Source organism: Hemitrygon akajei, chromosome 3, assembly GCF_048418815.1.
Source record: "Hemitrygon akajei chromosome 3, sHemAka1.3, whole genome shotgun sequence".
NCBI lineage: Eukaryota > Metazoa > Chordata > Chondrichthyes > Myliobatiformes > Dasyatidae > Hemitrygon > Hemitrygon akajei.
The window spans coordinates 171,320,520-171,343,250 of NC_133126.1; the positions used below are offsets into that span (position 1 = coordinate 171,320,520).

The following is a 22,731-nucleotide window of genomic DNA, read 5'->3' on the forward strand; positions in this document are numbered from 1 at the left end:
CCGAGCAGCCAAGTCCCTCCCCCGGGACTGCATCCTAGCCGGCATTGCTTAAACACGTGCCTGTGAGCATCTGTGCTTTATGTCGATTTATTTTGTGCATCCGTTAGCAAGATGAGTTCTAAGGTATCGGAAAAGCCTAAAAGAGCGCGTAAGGGTGTTACACTTAGTGTAAAACCAGACATAATTAAGCGTTTCGATCATGGTGAACGAAGTAAGGACATAGTGAGTTTGGCTAAGGGTTTGTGGAAGTTGACGAAGATGATGTTGAAGAGGTTTTGGCATCCCATGACTAAGAAGTGACAGATGAAGAGGAAAGGATAACAACTGAAGCCAAACGCAGTAGCGAATGGCCCAAAAGTGAAGTCGTCCAGGAACTGAATGGGAAGCAATTGCGTGAGATTTTCACTGCGATTGACAACGCTGCAATGATTGCAGAAAAGTATGACTTTAATTTTGAAAGGGTGCGTAGGTTTAGGGCATATTTGCTGGATGGTTTGAGTGCTTAAAAAGAACTGTATGATAGAAAGATACGCGAGGTTAAGCAGTCAAGCATACTGTCGTTTTTCAAGCCTTCCACATCAGCCACAGCAGACGAGGAAACTCAACCTTCAACATTGAGGCGGGCAGACATAGAAGAAGGTGACCTGCCTGCCCTGATGGAAACAGACGATGATGAGATGACACCCCAGTCTCCTCTACCTCCCACCACCCCAACCTCCGATGACTCAGCCTAACACACCATCATCAGTGTGCTCGCTCTCTTCTCGATCCAGTAAGTGAAACTACACTGTACATAGATTATTTCTACTTTATATACGCTGTGTATTTTTATGTGTTATTTGGTAGCTTCATAGCTCAAAGGTTACTGGAAAGAGTGCTTCTGCCGGGAGCGCTTTGCACTGTGTGTTTCTGCTGCGAGTGCTGCCGAGAGCACTTGCGTGAGATTTTCGCTGCGGTGGGCAGTGCTGCAATAATTGCAGAAAAGTATTCCTACATTATATAGGCTGTGTATTTATCAGATCATTCCTGCTTTTACTATATGTTACTGCTATTTTAGATTTTATGTGTTATTTGGCAAGACTTGGTAGGTTATTTTTTGGGTCTGCAAACGCTCACAAATTTTTCCCATATAAATAAATGGCAATTGCTTTTTCACTTTACGACATTCCAGCTTACGAACCATTTCATAGGAACGCTCTACCTTCGAATAGCGGGGGAAACCTGTACCACAGAAGTGGTATTTCTCAGACAATGCATTGAATATACAATGAAGTCTTCATGGGAAAGTTTGTGAACAAATGTGAAGTAAGAATACATAAAACCAGTTCACTAACAACCCCCCCCCCATTCACTGTTTCCCACTATTCTCCTTTCCATTTTACCTATATCAATTTGCATCATTTTCTCCTTTCTCTTACCTCATATTCTCCCCAATACTCAAATATCTCTTCCCGCTCTGCTCACCCATTAACATTCTCTGTCCTAATGAACAAAGAACTTGCAATTAGGTAAGTGATGTAATGGCACAAACAGAAATAAATGAGCATCATCACATTATGGCAGAGAGGTGGCTGTAAGGTGACCAAGGCCTCTCACAATTTAGGTGAAGAGGTACAGTGAAGGTCAGACATCACTGGTATATGCAGTAAAATGTCAAAATCATAGTGCAAAAATGGACCCTTCTGACCCACCTCAACCATGCCACTGTAATGCCTATCTATGCTAGTCCCATTTACCTGCATTAGACTCACATCACCTTATCTCTTTTCTTTCCAGGGCCTGTCCAAATATCTTTTAAATGTTGTAATTATATCGGCCGCTACCACTTCCTTTAGCATCCTCTTCTGGATAACCTTATGTGGAAAGACTTGCCACTCAGAACTCCAATAACTTTCTCCCCTCTCAGGGACTAACAAATTGCAAGACTACAGGACAGGTCCCAATATTATGGTCACTCAGGTGAAGGAAATTCACCTTCCCAAATTCATAAATCATTACCCAAAAGAATAAAAATTGTTCTTGCAGAATTTATGTGAAAATAAGTAAACAATAAGATTTATTTTTCAACTCCTGTTTCTTGAAGCATGTGCAGATGACACTGCTTCACATTACAGAAAACTGCAATACACACCAGCTAGGTCTTGCACCACCAAGCCCTCAAACCCCTAGTAACATGAGGTTTGCTTGTATAACACAGGCCTGTAAGAAAGGTATGTAATAATCATGGGCAAGTTTAGTTCTCTTACAGATTAGACAAATCACCAGGAAAAAAATCCAGCAAATTTATGAAGGCTGTCAAGTCCTCCAGGTCTGATGGTTTGCACCCAGAGTCTCAAAGGAAGTGGGTGTGTAATTATAGTCTGCCAAAATTCCCCAACTTCTGGTTTGGCCCCCAAGAATCACAAAACCACAAATGTAACACCAATATTTAAAAAAGGTGGAAGAAAGAAGGCAGGAAATGATAGCCCACTACCCTAACATCTGTCCTTAGATCTGTGCTGGAATCTATTATTATGGGCAGGACATTTAGAAAATTATAAAATAATCAAGCAGAGACAATATGGTTTTCTGAAATTTAAACAACATTTAAAAAAATTACTCATGATCATTAACAATGAAACAGTCTCGATAAAGTGGAACCAGTGTGATTTGTAGCACATTTGAATTTCCAAAAAGCACACAATAAAGTGGTATACAAATTATGCAACATGGTTGACTACAATACGAGGAGTGATTGATAAGTTCATGGCCTAAGGTAGAAGGAGTCAATTTTAGAAAACCTAGCACATTTATTTTTCAACATAGTCCCTTCCTACATTTACACACTTAGTCTAGCGGTCATAGAGCATATGGATCTTGGACCTCCAGAAAGTGTCCACAGATTGGTGATTGATATGTTCGCTATTACAGACATTTACACCACACACTGCACCCGCAAAGCTAACAGCATTGTGAAGGACCCCACACACCCCTCACACAAACTCTTCTCCCTCCTATCATCCGGCAAAAGGTACCGAAGCATTCAGGCTCTCACGACCAGACTGTGCAACAGTTTCTTCTCCCAGGCCATCAGACTTCTCAATACTCGGGGTCTAGACTGACATTGTAATGTGTCCTCTACTGTGCCTATTGTCTTGTTTATTAATTATTGTACTGCCCTGCACTGTTTTGTGCACTTTATGTAGCCCTGTGCAGGTCTGTAGTTTAGTGCAGTTTTTATGTTGTTTTGCATAGCCTAGTGTAGCCTTGTGCTGTCTCACACAGTCTCTTGTAGTTTTGTGTTGTTTCATGTAGCACCAGGGCCCAGGAGGAACGTTGTTTCGTTTTACTGTGTACCGTACCAGCAGTTTATGGTAGAAATGACAATAAAAGCAACTTGAACTTGAACTAAGGTAGAAGGAGGTGAGTTATACAGCTCTCATTACATGCACATGCAGGTCAACTCTTTAAGTGATTATGCAGAAAATTTGAAGTTAATAACTTATCTCCTTCTACCTTAGGCCACGAACTTATCAATCGCCCCCATGAGTTATTAACTTCAAACCTTCTGCATAATCACTCAAAGAGTTGAACTCCATGTGCATGTAACAAGAGCTGTATAACTCATCTCCTTAGGCCATGAACCTATCAATCACCCCCGCTGTGGACACTTTCTGGAGGTCTGAGATCCATATGCTCTATGACCGCTGGACTAAGTGTGTAAATGTAGGAGGGGACTATGTTCAAAAATAAATGTGCTAGGTTTTCTAAAATTGACCCCTTCTACTTTAGGCCATGAACTTATCAATCACTCCTCATATATGTTAGCACAGAGAAGAGCTAACTAACAGAAAAAAGGGCATGGAATAAATGAGTCATTTTTCAATCTACACAATTCGTGAATTCACCAATGACCACATTGTTCTTGGTAGGATCTCAGATTGTGATGAGGAAACTTACGAAGTGAGAAAGATCATCTGTTTGAGTAGTGTCACAACAACAAACTGCCACTCAAAGCCAGCAAGAACAAGGAACTGATTGAGGGCTTCAGCAAGGGGAAGTCTGAACACACCCCAATCCTCACTGAAGGGTCAGTAGTAGATTGGGTGAGCAGTTTCAAGTGCCTGGACATCAACATCTCACAGGATCCATCCTAGCCCCAACAAATCGATGTAATCATGAAAGCAACACATCGTAGCTCTACTTCATTAGGAGTTTGAGGAAATATGGAATATCACGAGACTCTCAAAATGCCCACAAATGTATGGTAGAGAGAATTCTCACTGTTTGCATCAGAGCCTGGTATGGAGGCTCCAATGCACAGGATCACAAGAGGCTGAAGAACGTAATAGACTTGAAGAGCTTCATCACAAGCACAACCTTCCCCAACATCAAGGATATATTCAAGAAATGGTACCTCTAGAGGCAGCATTCATCACCAATCTCACCATCCAGGACGTGCCCTCTTCTCATTACTACCATCAGAGAGGAGGTACGGAATCCTGAAGACCCACAGTCAATGATTCAAGAACTTTTCTTCCCTCTGCCATCAGATTTCTGAATGGTCCATGAACTCTTGAATACTACTTCATTATTCCTTTTGTTTTGTATTACGTCTTTGTAATTGAGCAAATTTATGTCTTTGGATTGTACTGCTGCTGCAAAATGCCAAATTTCACAGTGATAATAAATCGGATTCTAATTCTGAATGGTGAATGCAGTTTTGGTCTCTGTATCTAAGGAAGGATGTGCTTGTATTGGTGACAGTTTAGCAAGGATCATTCTTCAAATGGATTTGATACGAAAGGCTGAGCAGATTGAGCATATCTCATTAGAATGTAAAAAAAATGACAGGTTATTTTCTGTAACATACAAGATGCTAAGGAAGATTGACTGTGTGGATGCTGAGAGGGTATTTTCCTTCATGAGGTTTCTAGAATGAGGGAGCATAGTTTTAGAATAAAGAATATCTAAAAGCAGAAAATGCTGGAAATACTCTGTGTCAGGCAGGAAATATAGTACATAGCATGCACCTTGATTTGTGACTATTTCCATTTTCCTATTTTGTTTCAGATTTTCAGTCTCTGGAGTTTTATATATACTTTTTGGAATAAGGAGTTGTTTGATCTTCTCGCTATCACTTCTCACTTCTGATTTCCAATTGTCCTTATTTCTCCCTCCGTTCTTCCTGTTCCTCATCCAATTCCTATACAATCATGTCTTTTTCCCATGTTAGACTTGGTTAATCACCTTTTACCTCAATCCTACAAGATACCAATCTCTCATCTACAGAGCCAAATCCAGTCTACCCCATATACGCCATACTGCAACGGTCCTGCAGCTTCAAGAATTCATCGTTAAAATGCCAGGTCATACAGGCAGTTCAACAGCCCAGCTCTGAAAGAGAAGTTATAGGCTCTTGATTGCAGTGATCATATCCAAGAAAAAGTTTGATTAGTGCAGTAATTTTTGGTTTTATTTGTCAATTGGAAGTCGTTGCTGTGCTTCACCAGTGCCATCTTAAACCAGAAGCATTTGCACTACCACCTCAACTACCTCCCTCCGACACCTCCCTCCCCCTTCTTGATCTTTCTGTCTCCATCTCTGGTGACGGCTTATCTACTGATGTCTACTATAAGCATATGGACTCTCATAGCTACCTGGACTATTCCTCTTCCCACCCTGTCTCTTGCAAAACTGCCATCACCTTCTCACAATTCCTCCATCTCTGCCACATCAGCTCTCAGGATGAGGCTTTCCATTCAAGGACAAAGGAGATGGCTTCCTTTTTTAAAGAAAGGGGCTTCCTTCCTCCACCATCAACTGTTCTCAAACTCACCTCTCCCATTTCACGCACATCTGCTCTCACCCCATCTTCCCGCTACCCCACTCGGGATAGGGTTCCCCTTGTGCTCACCTACCACCCCACCAGCCTCCGGGTCCAAAATATAATTCTTCATAACTTCCGCCACCTCCAACGGGATCCCACTACCAAGCACATCTTTCCCTCCCCCGCCTTCTGCTTTCCGCAGGGACCACTCCCTACAAGACTCCCTTATCCATTCGACCCCCCCCCCCCTCCCTTCCCACCGATCTTCCTCCTGGCACTTATCCTTATAAGCAGAACAAGTGCTATACCTGCCCTTACACTTCCTCCCTCACCACCATTCAGGGCCCCAGACGGTCCTTCCAGGTGAGGCGACACTTCACCTGTGAGTCGGCTGGTGTGGTATACTGCGTCTGGTGCTCCCAGTGTGGCCTTTTATATATTGGTGAGACCCGATGCAGACTGGGAGACCGTTTCGCTGAACACCTGTGCTCTGTCCACCAGAGAAAGCAGGATCTCCCAGTGGCCACACATTTTAATTCCACATCCCATTCCCATTCTGATATGTCTATCCATTGCCTCCTCTACTGTCAAGATGAAGCCACTCTCAGGTTGGAGGAGCAACACCTTATATTCCGCCTGGGTAGTCTCCAAACTGATGGCATGAACCTTGATTTCTCTAACTTCCGTTAATGCCCCTCCTCCCCTTCTTACCCCATCCCTTATTTATTTATTATTTTCTCTTTCCCCCCTTTCTCTCTTTTTTCTCTCTCTCTGCCCCTCACAATTACTCCTTGCCTGTTTTCCATCTCCCTAAGGTGCTCTCCTCCCCCTTTCTTTCTCCCTAGGCCTCCCATCCCATGATTCTTTCCCTTCTCCAGCTGTGCATCCCTTTTGCCAATCAACTTTCCAGCTCTTAGCTTCATCCCTCCCTCTCCTGTCATTTCGGATCTCCCACTTTCAAATCTCTTACTATCTCTTCTCTCGGTTAGTCCTAACGAAGGGTCTCGGCCCGAAACATCGACTGTACTTCTTCCTATAGATGCTGCCTGGCCTGCTGCATTCCACCAGCTTTTTGTGTGTGTTACCACCTCAGCTATCAGTCTTTCTCTGTCCTCCTCTTTTTCACCCATTGATGTTGCAAGAACTACTGGCCTAACTATCATGCTACACAGCATTGCACTTATTGACTACCCCTTTGATCAATGCATCTCAGATGATGACAATAATGAAGGGACGGGTCATAAACAGTTGAGAGGAACAGGGGTGGGAGAGGAATACAACATGCAAAGGATGCTAAGAAAAAAGATTTAAAGGGGATTGCAGATTAAAGATCTATTCTAGTGAAAATAAAATATGACAGTCATCTACAGAGACAATAACTAAAGAAGAGAAAGATTTGAAAAAGTGGTAAAGATGTGGCAAATGCTTACAAGGAGACAATTTGTGTCTTAACAAAGCTCAAAACATCACCTTACATAACAGTGTTCTCTAATGGTAGAGCAAATGTGTGTACTTACATACATGTATGCACATAACTGAGATAATCTTTAAAATATTTTTTATAATTTTGCATGGTGCAAAATGTTTCTTCACCATATTCAAGAAAATTCCAATATTTTACAGCCCTTTTTGACTGTGAATTGATTATAAATTTCTTGATGAATTCTCAATGTCATAATTTTTAATTGTACTTGTGCATAAAACTCAACTTTGGCTCAAAAATGCTTCTTTATTTATAATATATAGCAGGTACACTTCTTTCTGTTACAATTTCAATTACACCAATTGATCACGGCAATTGAGCCTGCCGTGAGGAGTGAACCTATCTTTCAAAAGCACCAATTAGCACCAATTCATTTACCAATCCATTCTCAAAATATTCAACAGTAAGAAAATAATGAGTTTAAACAACACAGGTAAACAAAACTGAATCAGCAGTAATCTTGAAAAACTCTCTAATAACTTACTTTTTATTTCTTCCTCTTACAAATGAAGAAATTCTTTATTTATTTTCTCTGTAAAAGTCACTGAGCAAAGAATAGTGGGCTATGAACCAAGTGCTGGTAAATGGGATTAGGATAGATTATCAGTATGGAAAGTGTACTGATGTGCTGCATGACTGAACAAGATTGGTGCTCTTGCAGTTAATGTTATGGTCATCCAGCAGATGGCAGGACTCTACAAAGAAGGCTGCCTTTAACACATTCTTGCTGAGGTAAAGAGGACAGGAATACAGAGGGGATGAAGAGCAGATTATTTCATGACATGCACTGAATGCAGCTATAAACCGAGAATGCTGCATGCTGAAGGCAGGACTGTCTGGGTTTTCCAGTGGCTATTTTGGGCAAGTTTCAGCCATTAGCAAAGCATTAAGGCCTTTTCCAATATCTTTGTTGCTATTTCCAGCTTCTTAAATGCCACAGGCTTTATTTCTGCAGCAAGGCTTCCTTATTTGTGTGGACTGCTCCAAGTCATAATCTTGCAACGAAACTGCTCTCAGTGGTAGAGAGGTTCAAAAATATTCACAGGATTTGGTGAGAAATATATGATGAGAAACCATTGCCATTTTGTCAAGTAATACAACATTTATTTCACACATTCCAAAGATACATTCTTTGTTTCTTCCTGTGAGCACTCTATGCAATGCTTAATGGACAAGTGATAAAAGGAAATGTCAGGTATATCAAATTAGTCTTCCCCAGGAAGGATAAGGGTACCACACACACACACACACACACACACACACACACACACACACACACACACACACACACACACACACACACACACACACACACACACACACACACACACACACACACAATAGCCTAATACCATCACAGACGGGAATAGAAAGTATTATGATTGAGAGTGGAACATATTTATCGGAGCCATTTTTTTAAAAATAGACACCGTTGTTAGAAGAGAGGAAAACATGGCTAGAAATGTAATTTTTAACTCAGTTGGGATTGAAAGAAATTTCTGTTTTGACTATTTACTTAAATTTATAGAACTTATAGTCATGTAACCTCACCGGTAAATTAACTTTTTATCTAAACACCATATTAAAGAAAAATTCTAATATTTCTGACAAGTAATACAAGCTCATGCAGCTGATTTTACTGTTGCACATACCATACCTCAGATGTAACAGGTTGAGAACATAAGAAACAGGCCACTCAGGTTCTGCGCCTGTTCCATCATTCAGTGAGATAATTTATTTCAGTGCCACTTTCCTGCACTAATTCCATGCCTTTCGATATCCTTAATAGCTAAGAATCTACTAATCTTGGTCTTGACTCTACTCAGTGACTGAAATTCCACTGCCTTCTTGGATCAAGAATTCCATAGCTTCAGCACACTGAGTGAAGAAATTTCTTCTAGTTTCTGTCCTGCCTACCAATCTTTAATTCTGAATTGTGACCCCTAATTCCAGACATCGGGACCACCAGATATATCAACCTGCAGCTACCCATTAATCTTTCTAAGAATTTTGCATGTTTTGTGAGATAAATACCCGACCAGTTTTTTAAAATAGTCTTGGAAATTCATAAAGGCATCATAAAAATCATTAAATTTCTGTTTTTTCTTTCATGAGATTTTGCTGTATTTCCATATTTGTTGTTTCAAAAGTATGCTTTTTCCAGTCGCTTAGAAATTGGATTTCTTCTATTTTTGGTGCACTAAAAAAAAATCAGAATATCAGACCTTCCAAAAAAAACACCACTAAATTATCCAAGCCTAGTGAGAAACCAAATTTGTGTAGTTTACACCCATAAATGACTGACATGAGACATGCAATTTCACAGATTTTTTTGCACAGCTTTTTTCCTTCACAATGCAGCAAAGACATCAAACCTTTAAAGGCATACAAAAGGTATTGCCCCATAATTAAAAGCCCCATAACAGCTTCCTCAATTGTTTGTCCCAGCAGTTAAAATTTCAGGAGAAATCTTCAACCATATTGGCACCAATGATGTAGGTAGTCAAAGTAGATGAGGTCCTGAAGAGATATTTTAGGGAGCTAAGTAGAACACTGAAAAACAGGATCTCCAGGTCCTGCTGAAGGGCCTTGGCCCAAAACATCAAATGTACTCCTTTCCACAGATGCTGCCTGGCCTGCTGAGTTTCTCCAGCATTGTGTGTGTGTGTTGCTTTAGGGTTTCCAGTATCTGCAGATTTTCTCTTGTCAGCCAATCATGACATTAGGTTTCACTTTGTAGGAAATAATGGCCTGCAAACTCTGTCAGAGCTGATGTGCATCCAATTTTATCTCTAATCTCAATTGGAATTGTTTTCTCACCCTTAAAAAAACCTTCCTGGAATTCTTGTATAGTTCTGAATCACCAATCTTGAATGCTACATATCAAGCTCTCAGCAGACTACAAATCTCCAGGCTCATCTATGGCTTTTGTTTTGAGCATGTCTGGTATGTTCTCAAAGGCACACACTGCCACATAGGTCTCAATGAAGTTGGTGACAACTGTGGCGTCAATGACTACAAGCAGTCTTGTAAGCTCTCCTGCGCCTCTCTTGACCATACATTCTTGGTCTTCGCCACTGGTGCTGTGGTCTTTAACTTCTGCCTGCATGCCAGGAGTAGAAGTATAGCCAGGTGATCAGACTTTCCAAAGTGCAGGCATGGATGGCACAGTAATCATTCTTGATGGTGGTACAACAGTGGTCAAGTACGTTGGAACTTTGGTTCCACAGGTAATATGTTGGTGGTAGACTTCAAGCTGGCCTGGTTGAAATCCCCCGCAATGACAGCCAACCCATTTCCTAGCTCAAGAGCAGCAAACACATAAATAATGCTGGAGGATCTCAGCATCCTAAGGAGAGAAATAACAGTCAACGTTTGGGCCAAAACCCTTCATCAGAACTGGTAAGGAAAGGGACAGATGCCAGAAAAAGGTGGTAGGTTGAGATGGAAGAATACAAGCTGGCAGGCAATAGACTAGATCAGATGGGGGTGCTGGGAAGGAAGGTGATGGATGTGGGGGAGAGTGGTCCCAGTCCTGATAAAGTGTTTTGGCCTGAAATATCTACAGTTTATTTCCCTTCACAGATGCTGCCTGACCTGCTGAATTATTCCAGCATGTTATGCGAATTCCTAGCAACTGCAGAACCTTTTGTTTCCTGCCTCAAGAACATCCTGGCAAATATAAAAATGCAGCCACAAATGCAAGTGGGTCACACTTTAGTTGAAACCACTAATAAGTGCCTTGACACAATTTACCAAAGCATCCTAGGAATGAATTTCAACCAGTTCACTACTTTTCATCACTGCATAAATCCACAAGCTATTTGCCAGCATAAGATTAAACCCAATCTTAAACTTACGCAAAAAATACTGCAATTGTGTACAATTTACAATGGCAGAATACACTTGCACTTCATCTCAAAACTTAATTCTAACTGATTCTGTCAAACCTGTTTCTCAACTGCCAAAATACCATATGTACCCCCTCTCACTGTCTCTCTCCTGTTTTTCTCCTCATATCTGGTCATAATAACTATATAGAAAATGACAAAGGAAAAACAGATGGCAGAGCTCTTCCTCTGGATTATACTGTACTTCTAATCCTGCAACTTCTATTGGCCTGTCCCAGCTCTATCTATTGATGTCGTACTGTCTCCTGTATTTGCTTCCTTTATTCTTCAGGAAAAGGAAAGTAAAAGATAAAGATTAAAATTGCCAAATGAATTTTCCTATCTTACACATTGTTTTCTTCTTATGTCTGAACTAATGAGAGACATTCTGAAACAAAGACAAATAGGTTCAAAATGTAACATCCCATATTCCCAAAAATCACTTAAGTTAGAGTACATATATTACTATGGAGACTTTCTTGAGATATTTCAAGCTATTATATACGATTAATTATTTCTGGCACAATCCCTTTCTTTTCAACTCTGTATAAGATAGAGTACTTGGATGACAGTCCATCATTGAATTTTGCATCAAATCAAATCAGCAAGGATTGTGGGAAAGCCATTTTCAGCACCAAGATAACATGCATACAACTCACTAATCCTAACCGGACAAATATGGGAGGAAACTGAAGTACCAAGAGGAAACGCATGCGGTTATGGGGAGAATGTGCAAAGTCTTTGCAGACAGCGGCAGGAATCAAACCCTGATCAGTGATCGCTGGCACTATAAAGGTGATTGCGCTAACCACTACATTACTGTGCCACCCCAAAACAATCCTCCCTGGTCAGGAGTCAAACACAGGCCATGGAGGTGACAGTGCCAAATGCTAACCACAAGACCACCAGGGATATTTACTAAAGCAACAAGCTATTTTGCCACTGCAAGATCCAAATATAAACAGCAATGTCATAATGACGTAATTTGTAATGAGTTACTGAGGGAAGAATAAACATTTCCCAGGTTATTAGAGATAACAATTCTGACCTTCAAATAGTTCCAGTGGATCTTTTATTTGGAAGGACCAGGCAGAGTCAGAGTTTAGCATGATAATAAATGGAATTAACTGCTACTGACTTTATTGATTGTTTACAGCCCATCATATTCTGTCAAGTCAAAATGAGTGCAATGCTTTCCAGCAGGTATAGCACTTGGATCTATCAAATTATTAATAGTACATGTTCATTGGCTGCTGAAGAACTAATCAAAAACATCTCTAAGCTCAAAATCAGCCTCCAGACAAAAAAAAATACCATTGCAAAGCATCTCCTATTATTCATTTAATAAGGCACCCAAATGCAAGGCTTATTGAAGGCATTTGATAAGGTACCCCACTATTGAGAAAGTAAGGAGGCATGGGATCCAAGGGGACATTGCTTTGTGGATCCAGAACTGGCTTGCCCACAGAAGGCAAAGAGTGGTTATAGATGGGTCATATTCTGCATGGAGGTCGGTCACCAGTGGTATGCCTCAGGGATCTGTTCTGGGACCCTTACTCTTCGTGATTTTTATAAATGACCTGATTGAGGAAGTGGAGGGATGGGTTAGTAAGTTTGCTAATGACACAAAGGTTGGAGGTGTGGTGGATAGTGTGGAGGGTAGTCAGAGGTTACAGCAGGACATTGATAGGATGAAAAACTGGGCTGAGAAGTGGCAGATGAAGTTCAACCCAGATTAGTATGAAGTGGTTCATTTTGGTAGGTTAAATATGATGGCAGAATATAGTATTAATAGTAAGACTCTTGGCTGTGTGAAGGATCAGAGGGATCTTGGGGTCAGAGTCCATAGAACACTCAAAGCTGCTACGCAGGTTGACTCTGTGGTTAAGAAGGCATATGGTGTATTGGCCTTCATCAATCGTGGGATTGATTTTAGGAGCCAGGAGGTAATGTTGCAGCTATACAGGACCTTGGTCAAACCCCATTTGAAGTACTGTGCTCAGTTCTGGTTGCCTCACTACAGGAAGGATGTGGAAACCATAGAAAGGGTGCAGAGGAGATTTACAAGGATGTTGCCTGGATTGGGAAGCATGCCTTATGAAAACAGGTTGAGTGAACTTGGCCTTTTCTCCTTGGAGCGACGGAGGATGAGCGGTGACCCGAGAGAGGTGTATAAGATGATGAGAGGCATTGATCATGTGGATAGTCAGAGGCTTTTTCCCCCAAGCTGAAATGGTTGCCACAAGAGGACACAGGTTTAAGGTGCTGAGGAGTAGGTACAGACGAGATGTCAGGGGTAAGTTTTTTTTACACAGAGTGGTGAGTGAGGCGGATACGATAGGGTCTTTTAAGGACTTTTGGATAGGTACATGGAACTTGGAAAAATAGAGTGCTATGGAAAGCGTAGTAATTTCTAAGGTAGGAACATGTTCGGCACAACTTTGTGGGCTGAAGGGCCTGTAGTGTGCTGTAGGTTTTCTATGTTTCTATTCATTTTTACCACCAACCGACAATGTGCTTTTTTACAACTCTGCTTAACATTTTTGAAAGGCAGCACAATTAACTATACAAAGAAATGTACACTAACAAAACTTTCTCAAAAAGGACACTGAAAAGCATTTTAACATTTCTCTTTCTCATACCAAAGATCCTTTGGCCTCTTACATTTTTTTAACCAATTAGTAACCTCAGGCAACTAGAAATAGGTGAGGTTGCCCAAATTTAACCTTGACCTGCCAGCATGGACTGGATTTAAATAATAAGAAAACCCAGGGTCCAGGATTTTGTTAACCAAAGATCAGCAAGATGACTTCAAATAATGGAAGAGCACAATGTCAGAAATACATCTGAAATCAGAGCCTCATGCCCATTCTGCCTTTGACTACAATCATGGTGATCAGATCTTTGGCATTAGCTCCGTTTCGTTCAATTTCCTTGCAGTATGAAAATCTCACCCTTAAATATGATGACTCAGTATCTACTCAGCACTTTCTAGGATTCCAAAAATACACAATCTTCAAGGAAGAAATTTCTCCTTAAGCAATTCAAGTTATCCTGAAACTAAATCACAAGTTCTAAACTCTTCAAATGGGGAAATATCTTCATACATCAATAGTAATTTAGCCCCAATTAACATTATTTCTATGAGATGAATCCTCATTCTTCTGAGTTTGAATAGAGCTTCCATTTATTTTAAACTTTGTCGACCTATTGAACCTTTGCTAAATAAGTGAAACAAGAGCATGCCTCCTTCATATCTCTACTGCCCTCAAGGTTCATATTGTACCAATTTTACACTTATGACTGTGTCGCTAAGAACAGTTCCAATGCAATATTCAAATTTGCTGATGACACCACCACTGTCGCAGGCTGAATCAAAGGTGATAATGAATCAGCATATAGAGAGATTGAAAATCTGGCTGAGTGGCATCATAACAACAACCTCTTACTCAATGCCAGCAAGACCAAGGAGCTGATTATATACTTCAGGAGAAGGAAACCAGAAGTCAATGATCCAAAGTTCATCAGAGGATCAGAGGTGTACAGGGTTAGCAACTTTAAATTCCTAGGTGTTATTATTTTGGAGGACCTGTCCTGGGCCCAGCATATAATTGTAAATATGAAGAAAGCAGTATTTCCTTAGGAGTTTGCAGACATTTGGCATAACATCCAAAAATTTGACAAGTTTCTATAGATGTGTAGTGGAGAGAATACTGACAGGCTGTATCACAGCCTGGTATGGAAGTACCAATGCTCTTGAATGAAAAATTGTACAAAAAATAGGGGATACAGCACAGACCATCACTGGTAAAGCACTCTCAAGCACTGAGCACATCGACATGAAACGCTGAAGCAGGAAAGCAGTATCCATCATCAGAGACCCCTAGCACCAAGAACATGCTACCTTCACACACAGTTTGTTGTCTTCTCCACTCTGGTTGAACACCATAGTGGGGCAATCTTTCATTGATTCTATATTGGTTATTATTCTGTAGTATGTCCACAGAAAGCTTATGTCAGGATTGTATATGGTGACATATATGTATGTTGATAATAAAATTTACTTTGAACGTTTTTATTCTTATACCATGCCCTTTCACAAAAAAAAGATCAGTACTCTATTTCCCTTCTTAATTACATACATGCTCATTTTGTTTTGGGAGAAAATCCACATTTTTTTCTGAATGTGATTTAATAATAAAACCCAATTTGAATAACTGTTGACTTCAGTGGTTGGGAAGATTTTGGAGTCCATTATTAACTTGGAGGCACATGATAAAAATGGGGCAAAGTCAGCATAGTTTCCTTAAGTGGAAATCTTGCCTGACAAACCTCTTGGAGTTCTTTGAGGAAATAGCAGGCAAGATAGACAAAGGAGAGCCAGGGGTTGTTGTTTATTTGGATTTTCCAAAGGCCTTTGACAAGGTGCCGAACATGAGACGGTTAAAAAAAAAGATAACAGCTCATGGTATCACGGATAAGATACTAGCTTGGACAGACGATTTGGCTTCTGGCAGGAGGCGCAGAATAGAAATAAAAAAGTCCTTTTGTGATTGGCTGCCAATGACTAGTGGTGTTCTGCAGGGGTCAATGTTGTGACAGCTCCTTTTCATGTAATGTTAATAATCTTATGACGGAATTGGTGGCTTTGTGGCCAGGTTTACAGATGATACAAAGATAGGTGGAGTGACAGATTGTGTTGAGGAAGCAGGGAGTCTGCAGAAAGACTTGCTTAGACTGGGAAAATGAGCAAAAAAAATGGCAGATGGATTACAGTGCAGGGAAGTGTACGGTCATGCACTTAAGTAGTAAAAATAAAGGCATAAGTTATATTTAAATGGGGAGAAAATTCAGAAATTAGAGGTAAAGATGTCCTTGTGCAGTATTCCTTAAAGGTTAACTTGCAGCTCGAGCCGGTGGCAAACAAGGCAAATGCAATGTTTGCCTTCCTTTCGAAAGCAGCAGAATATAAGAGCAAGGATGTAATACTGAGGATTTATAAGGCATTTTGAATATTGCAAGCTGTTTTGGACCTCTTATCTAAGAACAGATGTGCTGGCATTGGAGACGGTCCCAAGGAGGTTCACAAAAATGATTCCGGGAATGAAAGGTATGAGGAGCGTATGATAGCTCTAGACTTTACTCACTGCAGCTTAGAAGAATGAGGTGGGCAAATCGCAAACAAGAGAAAATCTGCAGATGTTGGAAATCCGAGTAACACACACAAAATGCTGGAGGAATTCAGCAGGCCAGGCAGCATCTATGGAAAAAAATACAGTCAACGTTTCAGGGCAAAACCCTTCTGCAAAATGAGGTGGGATCCCCATGAAACCTACTGAATATTGAAAGGCAAAGAGTTCAGGGGGTTCCCAATGTGGGGTCCACAAACCCCTTGCATAATGGTATTGGTCCAAGACATTAAAAAAAGATTAGGAACCCTTGGCCTAGATAGAGTGGATGGGGAGAGGATGTTTCCTATAGCAGAAGAGTCTTGGACCAGAGGGGACAGCCTCAGAACAGAAGGACATCCCTTTAGAACAGAGATGAGCAGGAATTTCTTTAGCCAAAGGGTGGTGAAATCTGTGGAACTCATTGTTACTCAGGGATGTGGAGGCCAAATTATTGGCTATTTTTAAGGCAGAGGTAGATAGGCTCCTGATTAGTAGGGGTGTCAAAGGTTATGTGGAGACAGCCAGACAAAGAGGTTGAGAGGGATAATTAATCTGTCATGATGGAATAGCAGAGCAGAATTAATGGATCAAATGGCCTAATTCTGCTCCTATGCCTTAAGGTCAAAGGCCGGTAATAAACTGGTCCAAGAATCATTAATAGTTTCTATTTACACAGATGCTACCTAATCTACTGAGCAATTCAAACATTTTATGCTTTTACTTCAGATTTCTGCCTTTTTTTTAATTTTCATTTACTTTTTATAAAAAGTTTCTTTGAATACATTGAATTTAAATGTCTCTTTGGATTAAAATGTCAAATTATAAAATGCTACTCTGTTATTTCTATGTCAAATGCATTCCTTCTTCATTAGACTAAATAACATTACCGACAGCCACAGATCTTAAAGAAAATAAATGGCAACCACAGGTTTTAAAGAAAATATACAGCATGCAGGTGGAGCAATGGAATGTGCAGCAACAGAAGCAGCTTATAGAGTCACAGAGTAACATAGCACACACTTCAGACCAAATTGTCTGTACAGAACAAGATGCACATCTGAGTTGGTCCCATATGACTGTATTTGGCTGATATATTTCTAAAAATTCTGTTTCATTGTACCTGTCTCAACCACTTCCTCTTGCAATTCCACTCATAGACACAGCACCCTGTGTATGAAGCTGCCCCCTCAAGTTTCTTTTATATTTTTCCCCTTCTTCCCATAAACCCATGCCTCCTAGTTCCCTTAGAAAAAGACAGTCTTGCATTCACCCTATTCATGCTCTTCATGGTTTTACATACATCTGTAACTTCACCCCCAAGTCTCCTACACTCTTTGGAATAAAGTCCTTGCCTGCCTAGCCTCTCCCAATAACTCAGGCTCTCAAGTCCTGGCAACATTCTCATAAATCATTTTTTCTCACTTTCTAGCACAATGGTATAATTTCCTTAGCAAGGCAACCAAACTATACACAATATTCTATGTGCAGTCTCACCAATGCCTTGTACAATTGCAAAATAACCTTCTAACTTCTAAACTCTGTACCCTGACTAATGAAGGCCAGTGTATCAAATATCATCTTCATGACCTTGTCTACCTATGACACCACTTTCAGGAAACTATATGCTTGTATTCCTAGATCCCTCTGTTCTACTGCACCCCCACCAGTCACTATGAAAATCCTACCCTGGTTTGACCACAAGACATAGGAGAAGAGTTAGTCCATTTGGCTCATCAAGTCTGCTCCACCATTTCAACATTGTTGTTCTAATTTTCCTCCCAGCCCCGATCTCCTGCATTCTCCCCATATCCCTTCATGCCCTGACCAATCAAGAATCTATCAACCTCTGCCTTAAATATAAATAAAAACTTGGCCTCCACAGGTGCCTATGGCAAAGAATTCCACAGATTCACCATTCTTTGGCTAAAGAAATTGCTTCTCATTTCTGTTCTAAAAGAACGCCTCTCTATTCTGAGGCTGAGTCCTCTGGTCTTAGTCTCTCCCACCATAGGAAACATCCTCTCCATATCCAAGAATATTTTCTCTTCTTTGACTTCCAAAAATGAAACATCTCCCACTTATCTGGGTTGAAATCCATTTGCTGATCAAGATACTCCTGTAATTTTGATAATCTTCTTCACCCTCTACAATACCACCTAGTTTAGTGTCATCAGCAAACTTACTAACTATGCCTTACACATTCTCATCTAAATCATTTATATAAATGATGAACAAAAATTGGCCCAGCGCAGACCTTTGGGGAACACCACTAGTCACTGGCCTACAGTCCAAAAAAAATCAATCTTCCATTATCATCCTCTGCTTCCTATCATCAAGCCAATTATATACCCACCTAATAAGCTCTCTCTGGATCCCCTGCAATCAAACATTCCAAACTATACTTCCATACGGGGCCCAGTCAAAGGTCTTACTGAAGTCCATATAGACAACATCCACTGCCTTGCTCTCATTAACGCTCTATCAAAACTGTCACACATTTGAGAGACTTCTATCAAGTTTCTCCCTCAGGCTTCAAAGCTCCGGAGGATACAATCCTGCTTTGTCTAACATATGCTAATATATAATCCACTCCAGTCAAGGTAACTAGCTCACGAACCTCTTCTCTACTTTCTCCAAAGCCTCCACATTTTTTCTGCAATGGGGGAAACAAACTGCACAGAGTACTCCAAATATTGCCTCATCACAGCTGTAACAAGACATCTATTGCACTCAACACTTACTAGTGTCGGGGCTTTTAGGAAACTGATCCATTTTGGATGATTTGGCATCAGCAATGAGCTACTGCATTGTTGCTTTGTCCCAGGATTGTGTTCATGCCATTCTGCTATCCCTGACCAATTTTTAGCTCCAGTTCAACCTATCACAGCCCAGGTGTTACGGTTATTACATTAGGTGCTAACACCTTCACAATAAATATATTTCTTCCTACTGAGTGTCCCCCCCCACATCAGTACGAAAATGTTGTTCTGAAGCAATATTTTTAATTTTAAAATACTTATTCAGAAATGCAGATGGATATTGTTTTGATTATACACTTTCAACACAAATACTGAATGGAATAATATCTGAATTCAAACTAGATTTGCAGTGACAATTTCTATGGCAACAGGCTTAATGCTGCCCTGGAGGAATCATTAAAATTGAAAGCAGAGATATGGTGGGGGGGGGGGGGGGGGGAGAGAACAAAAAGAGAGATCAAAGGATTGCGGAGGGATCAGTACAAAGAGGGGCTAGATACTGCTGAGAATAAATGTAACTGGTTTAGTGACTGCTCCCTCAGTAGCACCACAAATAAATAAGGCATCTTCCAAATGTTTACAGCTTACGACCCCCTTTAACATTCTACTTATTTACAATGGAAATAAATACCCTAATAGAAATATTACAGGCATTGAACAGGCATATTCTTTGCAGAAAAATTGAAATTAATCAAAGTTAATCAAAAAATATTCATCAACACTGAACAGTACTTTAGAAATGAGAATGAAAAACACCATGACTTATTTCTCAATCTTAAGATATAGTCCTCAATACAAACTGATTTGTAATCTGTCAGTTTTTCTTTTGCAGACAGCTGCAGAATTCAGTAACCTTTTCAAATGCAATACTGCATTGAAAATACAAAAAAAAGTCAAAACTCAAGTGCCCAATCTCTCTGGAATGGAAGGATAGTGTTATCATCACAAAACATTCACCAAAACAAAACTGTTTACAATTCTGCTAAACACCACTTATAAAACCAAGAAACCAAAAGATACTGATTATCATAGTCTCTGAAAGATAAACCACAATCCAATTGTTTTCCAGTGCAAACATGCTTCAGTCCAGGAAAAGTATATGCAAAACAGATTTTGAACCATTTATGAAACTGGAGCATCTTATCCCAATGAGCTGGGACACATCCTTAAGCAATAAAAGGCAATCAGTGTGAAGCATAATTGCCACATTGAAACAGGGTTCTGCATGATATGTATTGTTTGCAACGACATGAAATATATTTAGAATACTCAGCTATACCTCCTCTTCCTCGCTCGACAGCCGCTGGTATTCTGACTGGTCGCTCATGTCTGGGTGATTAATTTCAGATCTCCACAATTGAATATGCAAGATACACTCTCACAGAAGGAATTTAGCTGTTTTCAAGGGCCTTGCGTTAAAAATATGTTGCTCACATTCTCACTCTCCTCCACTTCTTTCTTCCCCTCTTCAGTGCTGCAATTTGCAAGTCTCCAGTGTTTTGCACAGATTACAGACACAGCGACACGACATAAAAATGCAAATACACATTGTATGTGTGGAACCCTCTGTCCCACACGTACAACCTCTCAAGCTGCATCAGCTGCTTTTAAACCATTCAGCTTCTGCTTTACTGGTTTAGAGATGCTGCATTAAAGACACATGATCACTTTCTCCATTTATCCATCTTTTTGTTGCTGTCTAACACAAGGTAAACGCTCACTATCTCCAAATTTGCCATAGCTCAAATTGATCAGTTTCTCTTTTCCTGTAATTTGCTTCTCACTGTCAAATTCTCTTCCACTGTTCATCTCCCCAGCTAGCACACAGTTCTATGACCGACTCGGTCCTTTGCCAAACAGCTGTATGAGTATAAATCCATAGATAGGACACAGATGAACACATACAGCAGTACCGCTTCGTGCTGAGTACTGCCTAGCTCACAGGGAAATTGGCATGGAAAAGGGAGAGTGGTATGGAGCTGAAGGCAGTGTATTGTAGTGAGGGAAAGAGAGAAAGGGGAAAGAGGGTATTTCATTACACACAGTAACAAGACTTGTTTTAATAGCTTCAATTGAATCAAGAGGAGAAAGCGTGTTACTTGGAGTCAGTAGAACTAAAATAGCCACTTAAAACAGCAGATACTTTTGAATACCAAAGTGATGCCCTGTTTAGCTTCAATACTATGAAGTCAGCAGCTAAAATCTGATGGTTTACAGTTCTAAACCTGTAAAAGGTGTGAACAGACAAAAAATTGCTATTGTTTCCTTGAAATAAAATAGAATCTGTCTGTAATTTCCTTATCATTCTCCAAGCAACTCATTTGTACATTTTACTTGGTTATGATACACACAGTGAAAGTAATAATCTAATAAATAATGGCAGATCCAAATGATTTACTCATTTAACAATCCAACTCTATGGCAGAACAGGCTTTGGGTGAGTATAACGTTATGTATTCAGCCTAATTAGCAGCTTTTGTTTTCATTCAGCTAGTCAGAACCAGAGCAAAACATCATATACATCATCAGAAATAAATAGTCCAGTTCAGGAACAATCCTTCTGCAATCTAAACCAAATGTAAATCTACAATCGAGTTTGCCTTTCTCCTTATACTTCAACTCAAACAGCTGTGCCGTAGAAAGGGCTTCAAGTGGCTTTGACCAAAGTTTAATCCTGGGTTATACGCTAAAAGAAATACAGAGTTCCTGTAGGCAATCAGCAGTGAAATGCATCTGCAGTCAATTTCTGAAGATTAACAAGGAACACAGTCTTCAAAAACAGCAGTGAAAATGTCAGACTCAATAAAAAAAATAATGTAAATCATAGTGAGAGAACTATTACAAATAGAGTAAGGCAAATATTCTGACTGATCATGCAGAAACAGTGTTGTGAATTCCGCAGACAAATATTTTTAAACAATACATATAGCTGATGATGCACTGCACTAGTGGTTAACGTACATTGATGGCTTATTTGTGTGCATTGCAAATCTATATTTAGGTTAGTGCCAGCTGCAGGGCATTGTTTACAAAATTAAATATAGGTTGGTGTCAAGAGGCTTCCTTTAAAAAACTCAGTCATCCATAATGTTCAGAGCAAAGAAAAACCTTTCTGTCACTGAAGTTATGGAGACAGCATGCATAAAATTTTAAGAAAATGGCCAGGGTTTCACAAAAAAGAAATGTAATGAACATAACATCTCCATTTTTTTTTCTTCTTACTACAGCAAGTCAGAAATCTATTGTATTTACAAAATACCTAATAGATGATTTCATGGATATGGACAGTTTCTGACAATAAGCGTCGTCTTGTGCATGCAGAGCCAGAAATTGAAATGCTATGGTTATTCTCAGAATATTTATGCTGCTGATGATCAAAATGAGTAAGAATCAATAAGGAATGCTCTAAGCAACTTGCCCTCAAAGCCTTGAATGTCAACAGTATTGCAATGCTTTAAATCTTCAGTTTTTATACATGTCCAGAAAGCAATAAATCACAATGCAAAAGGAGCAAATTATTTATTCCACTGAGGTAAGCATCAATATCTTCAATTCCAAATAGTCTGAATACTTTGCTATACTATCTTTCATAAAGTGCTCCTCAAAAGAAAAGATTTTT

The 22,731-nt window shown here is 40.0% G+C and overlaps 1 protein-coding gene across 3 annotated transcripts in view; it reads right to left on the minus strand.

Annotated features, from left to right (window-relative positions):
• Positions 1 to 22,731, minus strand: part of tnk2b (tyrosine kinase, non-receptor, 2b) — a 237,453-nt gene that overhangs the window by 127,617 nt on the left and 87,105 nt on the right. Inside the window, exon 1 of one of the 3 annotated variants that reach the window (XM_073041319.1) lies at positions 20,392 to 20,681. The exons of 1 other annotated variant lie outside the window; for it this stretch is intronic. In XM_073041319.1, coding sequence (XP_072897420.1) covers positions 20,392 to 20,439 — 48 coding nt within the window. In that variant the 5' untranslated portion in view covers positions 20,440 to 20,681. Of the gene's footprint in view, positions 1 to 20,391; positions 20,682 to 22,731 lie in introns of those variants that run through there. One more of the 3 variants, XM_073041322.1, reaches the window with a different exon arrangement.